Source organism: Rhinopithecus roxellana, chromosome 13 (genome assembly GCF_007565055.1).
Source record: "Rhinopithecus roxellana isolate Shanxi Qingling chromosome 13, ASM756505v1, whole genome shotgun sequence".
NCBI lineage: Eukaryota > Metazoa > Chordata > Mammalia > Primates > Cercopithecidae > Rhinopithecus > Rhinopithecus roxellana.
In genome coordinates this window covers 77,162,610-77,170,631 of record NC_044561.1, presented here as the reverse complement: position 1 = coordinate 77,170,631, position 8,022 = coordinate 77,162,610, and the positions used below count along the sequence as shown (strand labels likewise).

Here is an 8,022-nt window from a genome sequence, read left to right as displayed (position 1 = left end):
CAGTCTCCTGAGGACACCCAGAACCTGTGGGTTCTGAAGAAGCAGCTTTCAAAGCTAGTGCAGAGGGTAGCTCCTCTCCTGCCTGTGGCTTGCACTGGCCTTGAGAGTATAGGGCAGAAGGATGGCCTAGATGAGTGACTCCGCATCCAGAGCTGCCTCCCTTTAATCCAGGATCCTGCCCTTCCCGTCCTGTAGGAGTGCCTGTCGGTCGCCAGTGTGGGGTGAGACAAGTTCGTCCCACAGGGCTGTCTGAGCAGATGAGATTAAGGCCTGGGTCTCTGTTCAGTTAACGCCTGTGGGCACAGGGGCTGGGAAGAGCAAAGGCAGGGGTGCCTACAGTCAGCACCATGCTGGGCCTGCCATGGACGGGAGCTCTGCCCTGGGTGCTGCTGCTGCTTCTCTTAGGCTTCCAGCTCCTGCTGATCCATGCCTGGCATTTCCACGAGCAAAGGGACTGTGACGAATACAATGTCATGGCTCGTTACCTCCCTGCCACAGTGGAGTTTGCCGTGCACACATTCAACCAACAGAGCAAGGACCATTATGCCTACAGACTGGTGCAAATCTTGAATTCCTGGAAGGAGCAGGTTGGTGACCACATACCCTCCTGCCCTGGCATCTGATATATGCTGCTCAGTGAAAAATGGGAGTGGGGTGGGAGCGGAGGGTCTTATTGAAGAGTCTTGTTCACCAATTGTAGTCCATACTTAAGAAAATACAAGGTAGTTTAGTTAATTTTTGATTTTGAAAACATCTAAGTTAGAAATTTTAAATAATTTGATGCTAATCGACTCTCGTGCAAAACATATTGTTTAATCTCCATCTTTTTATGACATTATTTAACTGAAGAATGACTCTAAAATGAGGACTACCAAGACAATGAAGATACAGAATAAGGAAAAGGGCTGAACAGGAAATGTGAATAGAGAGAAATTGAGAAATATTTCCAAAAATGTAATAAAAAAGAGATAATTTAAAAATAAAAATTTAAAAAGAAAACAGTAAGGGTTCAGAAGCTATTGCTTATTAGAAACCCCTACCAGTCCTGAAAGACCACTGGGTGGTCAGTTCCTCTTTACTGATTTCCACCATCTCTGGGCTCCTTGGTGTGTCTGCACTTAACAAACTGAAGGTTGTTTTACACTCTTCCTCAGACCACAGGTCTTAATCCTAAATGTTCTCCTTTTAATGAAGTCACTACGGAATGCAATCAGGAATGCACTGTTTATCTGTGCTGCAGGCATGAACAATGAAAATAGTCACCAAGAAGAGGAGTTTTTTTTGTTTTGTTTTGTTTTGTTTTGTTTTGTTTTGTTTGAGATGGAGTCTAGCTCTGTCGCTAGGGCTGGAGTGCAGTGGCGCCATCTCCGCTCACTGCAAGATCCACCTCCCAGATTCAAGTGATTCTCCTGCCTCAGCCTCCTGAATAGCTGGGATTACAGGCACCCGCTACATGCCCGGCTAATATTTGTACTTTTAGTAGAGACAGGGTTTCACTATGTTGGTCAGGCTGGTCTTGAATTCCTGACCTCGTGATCCACCTGCCTTGGCCTCCCAAAGTGCTGGGATTACAGGCATAAGCCACCGTGCCCAGCTAAGTAGAGGACTTCTAGTTGGGTGGAGAGGCAAAAATGCTCTTTCTCCCTCATTATTGAAATGCTGCAAGAAGAGCAAAAGGACCCCAACCCTGCACTGAGCTTAAGCCTCTGGAAAGACCCTGTGCAAGGCCCTGGCTGATTCTCCGACCCCTGCTCTCTGGGCTGGAGTCTGCCACGTGGGCTGTTGGATGTGACAATTCCAGAGTCAGTTTTGGAGTTGGGGAAATGGACAGATAGGGAGAAAGGAGATGGAATGAAGTGAAACTGAATGGAGTGAGAAGAAGAGCAAGGTACACTTTGCAATAGGGCAGATGGTGTCTCCTTTCCTTCTTCTCTTCTCTTCTCTTTTTTTCTTTTCTTTTCTTTTTTTTTTTTTTTTTTTTTTTTTCTTCTTTCTGAGATGGAGTCTCACACTGTCAACCAGGCTGGAGTGCAATTGTACGATCTCAGCTCACTGCAACCTCTGCCTCTCGAGTTCAAAGGATTCTCCTGCCTCAGCCTCCCTCCTGAGTAGCTGGGATTACAGGCACCTGTTACCATGCCCAGTTAACTTTTGTATTTTTAGGAGAGATGGGGTTTCACCATGTTTGCCAGGCTGGTCACGAACTCCTGACCTCGTGATCCACCCGCCCCGGCTTCCAAAAGTGTTGAGATTACAGATGTGAGCCACCATGCCCGACCCCAGATGGTGTTTCTTGAAGCCATTTTCCCAAGGATGTGTGCCTGTGTGTAGTGGGAGTGCTGGGTGGCATTCTTGCCTTTTTTTTTTTTTTTTTCCTGGAGGTCAGGGAAGATTTGACGACACACTGTAGATGAGGCTCCCTCTGTCCCAGGGCTGAGGTTACCCTGAAAGCTCTTGGAGCGCCAACACCCTCCCCAGGGACATAGCTCCATCCTCTGGAAATGCAGCTGCAGGTTCAGACACTGACTGAGACTGAAGCTGGGATCTCACCATGGGAGACTGGGAAGTGCATCAGGAAACAGGGATACATTCATGGGTTATGACTCAGCCTGTGTCTGCCCTGGGGCCACCATGCCCATCCGCTTTTTGCTCTTAACTCCCCAATCTAAGGAAGATCTCCTGACGCCAGGCCCATGGACGAGCTCCCTAATGGAGAAGAGTGTTGGGACTTCTCCCACACAAATGACATCTTCACCAGCAGCTACTTAGGGGCAACAAGGAGGGTGTGATCACATTAATCTCTCTGTGTGCAATAGGTGGAGTCCAAGACCGTATTCTCAATGGAGCTACTGCTGGGGAGAACTAGGTGTGGGAATTTTGAAGATGACATTGACAACTGCTCTTTTCAAGAGAGTCCAGAGCTGAACAACATAAGAAAAGACACCAGCTTCCTTCCTGGGCACTGCTGTGGATACCATATAGGGTGTGGTGTGGGCACGGGTGCGGCTGGCAAAGAGACTTAGAGGAGTGAGCCCACAGCAGCCTCTACCAGGCTGCCCGCCTTGTGCCTTAGTGGGGAGCGCAGAGAGGCAGGCAGCCAGGGGTCCACTTGCAGGCTCCTGGCCAATCTGAGTTTCTCAACTCTGCCCTATCATGCCACTGCAGCTGCCTGCATCCAGGGGACATTGGCCTTCAGACTCCTCTTTCCCCCTGGGCTCCCAGTCTCTTGGGTCCAGTAAGAAGCTATCCCTTCTCTGCTCTTCCTCCCCTGCCTTCTGGAAGAACCTGGTATCTGACATCACCTCTGTCTGTGGATGCAGTTCTCAGGGTGTCCCTACCCTCCCCTAGACCCAAGAGTGGTGGAGGCCGAGAAGGAGCCCCACTACCCTCCCCCCAGGCCCTGGCCAGAGCCCTTCTGAGCTGCAGCACCTGCTCTAGGGGACAAGCTCCAAGTAAAGCCTGGCTCTGGGAAAACCCTTCCTATGCTTAATCAACTCCTTTACTGTAATATTAACAAATAGGTAGCTAATTGTTTAAATCTGGGAACTGCTTCCACTGGGACAACACATTCTCCTGCTGCTCTTGGGTGCAGGGATCACACCAGGACAGCCCGGGGTTCCCCTGAGGGCCACTGCTAGGGAGTGGGACACATGGCACGACTGCCCCTGGGTCAGAAGAGAGCTGCAGTTCAGCTCAAACCTCCAGAACAGCCCAGGACTCAGGCTTGGGGGCAGCACCTGATGGCCAGAGCCCGTCTTCCCACTGCTTGACCTGGGAAAGGGCAATGTGGAGAGGAAGCCATTGTTCAGAGCTTGAGCCAGGAGCTTCCTGAGCCTCCCTGATCCATTGTCCCTTCCTGTGCTTGTTCTCTCAGACTTTCACCTGCTTCTTCACCATCAGCACCAGGCCATGGAGGACATACTTCAGCCTCCTGAACAAGACCTGCTTGGAGGGATTCCACTAAGTGAAACCTACTCACAGTTCTGGCCATGTGCTACTCCCACATGCCGTGGACATCAGCATTTCTCTCCTGACGACTCTTCAGTGGCTGAGCAGCTTTGTACTTGTTTGCTTTCCTATTTTGCACTTGCTTGAGATCTTAGACCAGCGTTTTAGAAAATCCACACATCTTGAGCCTAATCATGTAGTATAGATCATTAAACATCAGCATGCTAAGAAACTTTGTGTGCTATAGTTCTTGATAAAAGGGGCTGCATGTTTGATGGAGTTACTCTCAGCAGGGCAAACAAGTATGATCTGGGTAGATGGACTCCTGAGCCAGCTCCAGGTGGCACAAGTGATACATGTGAGCTGCTGTCTCAGGGCTCACAGCCAATAACCCATGTGGCCAGAGGTGCAATGACTCTCTCCTCTCAGGCACCTCATGTGCTTGGATGAGCTCAGACGTGGCCTTGGGCTCCCCTGGTCTTGTGGCCTCTGCTCTTGAAGTGTGGCTCACATGCCTTTCCTGATCCATGGCAGGTTGGTGGGTGGAAGAAAGACTTCCAGGCTCACCCTCGTAAAGTGGTCCTGATGTGTGAGGCAGCAGCAGCATCTTTGGAAAATCTCTTAGAAGTGTTGAACCTCAGGGCCTACCCGCCTTTGGAAAATAAGTCTGCATTCTCACAAATCCACAGGGGTTCATGAACCTAGATAATAACCTAAGAAACATGAAAGAGCAGCATCAAGTAGAATGGAAGATACATAAGACATAAAGGTATAGGATTTGTTCAAGAAAGAAATCAAGACCAAGCTACTTTCCCCCAGAGGGGAGGGATTTTCCAGTACGGGATGTGTAGATGCATGGGAGAGGTAGGAAGGGAGTGAGAGGACTTTGTACTTAGCAAAGGATTAACTAACTGCTTAACTTCTGAACCAGCCTAGGTAGACAGAAAACTTTCAGGAATACAGGAATTAAATTGCCTGCTTTTCAAGTTCAATTACTTGGGACATTTTCACAATGTTTATTATAACAAAAATCCATGGAGTGATGTCAACAAGATGGCAGAATAGAAATTTTCCACATTCATCCCTTCATGAATACCTCAATTTGAACCTACCTATAAATAAAATACCCTCACAGGAGCTCATCAAACCAAGCAATAGATCGTAACACTTGGATAGCACAGAAATAAGAATAAAATATTGAAGTGAGCAGTAAGGAGAGTTTTATACAACCCACATAACCCTTCTTCTTACTCCAGGCTATACACTGTGAACAGAAACATACTCTATGTGAAGGAAGCTGAGGGAGTATTGAACTTTGCCTCAGACTTCAACACTGCACCTACCACAGTAAAACCAGTGCTAGGAAGTCCCACAGGACCCCAATCTTCAGGTAGGCACCATGATCCAAGGCTACAGCCCCACCCCAACACCAAGACAGCTATTGTGGTCCCAGGTTTCAGGCCAATCCCAGCATTAGGCTAGCTCCTATGGATACAGGCTCCAGGCTGGCTCCTCAGAGTTAGTCTTCAGGTCTAACTCAGCACCTTTCCATTTACTAAAACCCTTGACTTCAGGTCAGCACCAGAAGACTGAGCATACAAGCCTTCATATACTCAAGACTATCCCCTGTGATCCTGTGCTCCAGTAAACCCAAAGATCAGGACTATCTCAAAAGTTGCCACTGCCAGTCCAACCTCTGCAAACCCAGGTTCTAGGATTTCCTTGCACACCCAGTTTCCAGGCCTGCCCACACAGCCCTAGGACCCAGGCCTGTACCCACACATTTAGCCTTCAGGATGACCCCAGATCCGAACCCGGTCCTGTGCCCCAGGCTCCAAGCCAGTCCTCACGAATCTAACCTCCAGGCCAGCATGCACACATCCAGCCTCCAGTCTGGCTTCTGTAGCCCTATGCTCCAGACCAGACCTTGCAGACCCAGGTTCTAGGACTCAAATGCATTACACTGCCCCAGGACCCAGGCTGGTTCCCAGAATGCCAGGCTCCAGTCCCAAGATCAAGACATGTTTCAGTGTACCTGGGTCCAGAACCACACCAGTAGACTCCTGCACAAGCTTTCCCTGTGGACCAAGGCTCAAGAACCACTCCTGTGCACTCAGTCTCCAGGACAGCCTCTGAAAACTGAGGACCCAGGCCTACAGCCATGGATGCTGGCTCTTGGATTTCTCCAGGGCTAGCTAGAATCTATACATTCAGGCTCCAGTTCCATCACAGACACCACGCCCATCCCAGTACCTGGCTGGACACTCCAGACACAGACTCAGGACTTCCTCTGTGCCAAGTCAGCCTCTGTGGACCCAGGATTCAGGCTTGCCCACTTAATTCAGGCTTCCTGCCCAACCACATGGAGAAAAGCTATAGAACCATCATTGTAGACCCAATCAACAGGTCAATCCTGGTGAACCCAGGCTGCAGGCCCAACCCTATAGAACCAAGCCCCAGGCAAGCCTGCCCGAGAACTCCAGCAACAAGCTTACCATGGACCATGCCAGATGCCTGTCCAGAATTCTGGACAAGATGATTGGTGACGGGTTTTTCCTGTCAAAGTCAGTCTATATTTATTGGAACAAGTGCCTACTTGAAATGCACAGTCACCAACACATGGCCATAGGGATTACAAACAATCAGGGAAACATGACACTACCATAAAAATAAAGCACCAGTAAGTTACCCTAAAAAACGGAGATTTACAAATGTCTGACAAAAAATTCAAAGTAATTATATTTCAATGTTCAGTGAGCTACAAGATAATATCAAAATACACATAAAAAATCAGTAAAAATGTACACAGACAAAATTATAAGATCAAAAAAGAGAGAAACCATAGAAAAGAACCACACAAATTCTGGAGCTAAAGACACAATTAACTAAACTGAAAAATTTCTTCAAATAACTTCAACAGTAGACTTGATTAACCAGAAGAAAGGATCAGTGATATTAAGACCAGGTTATTTGAAATTACCCTGTGAGAGAAAACCAAAAAGCACAAAAACAGTAAATAAATCCTACAGGAGTTATAGAAAACTATCAAGAAAACCAATGAATGCAATACAAGTGTCCCAGAGGAACACAGAAAAGGAAGAGGCAGGAATCATCTTTAAGTAAATAATGGCAGAAAATTTTTCAAATCCGGAGCTAGAAATTAACATAGAGATTCAGGAAGCCCAAATAACCCTAAATAAATTAAATACAAAGTGATTTTTAGCAATGCATTATAATACAATTTTCAATTGCCAAAGGCAAAGAGAATTTTGAAAGCATCAAGAAAAAATCAACTTGTCACATACAAGAGCATCTTCATAAAATTATCCTTTGATTTCTCAGCAGAGACCTTAAAAGTCAGGACAAAGCTGAGTTATACATTAAATAAACTGAAATAATTTTTTAATTGGCAACCAATAATACTATAACTAACAAATCTGTCCTTCAGAAATGAAGAACAAATAAGAATTTTCCCAGGCAAATTAAACTGTGGAAGTTCATCACCAACAGACCTACTTTAAAAGAAATGCTGGCCCGGTGTGGTGGCTCACACCTGTAATCCCAGCATTTTGGGAGAGCTAGGTGGGTGGATAATGAGGTCAGGAGCTTGAGACTGGCCTGGCCAAGATGGTACTGAAATACAAAAATTAGCCTGGCATGTTAGTGGGTGCCTGTAATCCCATCTACTCTGGAGGCTGAGGCAGGAGAATTGCTTGAACCCAGGAGGCAGAAGTGGAGGTTGCAGTGAGCCAGGATCGCTCAAGAGTAAGACTCCGTCCAAAAAAAAAAAAAAAAAAAGCTAAAGAACAGTCTTTTAGCTGAAAGAAAACAAAACAATACTCATTGGTAGCATATTAATATATGAAAATAAAAATCTCCCTAGTGAAACTAAGTACATACTGAAATTCAGAATACTCTAATACTATAATGGTAATTTGCAAATCTCTTATACCTTTAGTATGAAGATTTTAGGACAAAACTCTTTTAAATAATAGTAGCTACAATGATTTGTTAAGGCAGTGGTCCCCAAACTTTTTGGCACCAGGGACCAGTTTCATAGGAGACAATTCCTCC

General features: G+C 46.6%; 1 protein-coding gene across 1 annotated transcript; it reads left to right on the top strand.

Annotated features, from left to right (window-relative positions):
• Nucleotides 1-347: 347 nt before the first annotated feature.
• Nucleotides 348-3,964, top strand: LOC104653652 (cystatin 9 like). Its single transcript, XM_010352699.2, has 3 exons — nt 348-587; nt 2,817-2,930; nt 3,875-3,964. The coding sequence occupies exons 1-3, from the start codon at nt 348-350 to the stop codon at nt 3,962-3,964; spliced, it is 444 nt and encodes a 147-aa protein (XP_010351001.2).
• The last annotated feature ends 4,058 nt before the right edge of the window (nt 3,965-8,022 follow it).

What these genes read in the sequence shown, in the direction of transcription:
- LOC104653652 (XM_010352699.2), top strand. Translation starts at nt 348, where the DNA reads ATGCTGGGCCTGCCATGGACGGGAGCTCTGCCCTGGGTGCTGCTGCTG. An exon ending in TGAATTCCTGGAAGGAGCAG is followed by an intron (nt 588 to 2,816) that starts GTTGGTGACCAC and finishes TGTGTGCAATAG; the next exon opens with GTGGAGTCCAAGACCGTATT. An exon ending in AGAGTCCAGAGCTGAACAAC is followed by an intron (nt 2,931 to 3,874) that starts ATAAGAAAAGAC and finishes TTGTTCTCTCAG; the next exon opens with ACTTTCACCTGCTTCTTCAC.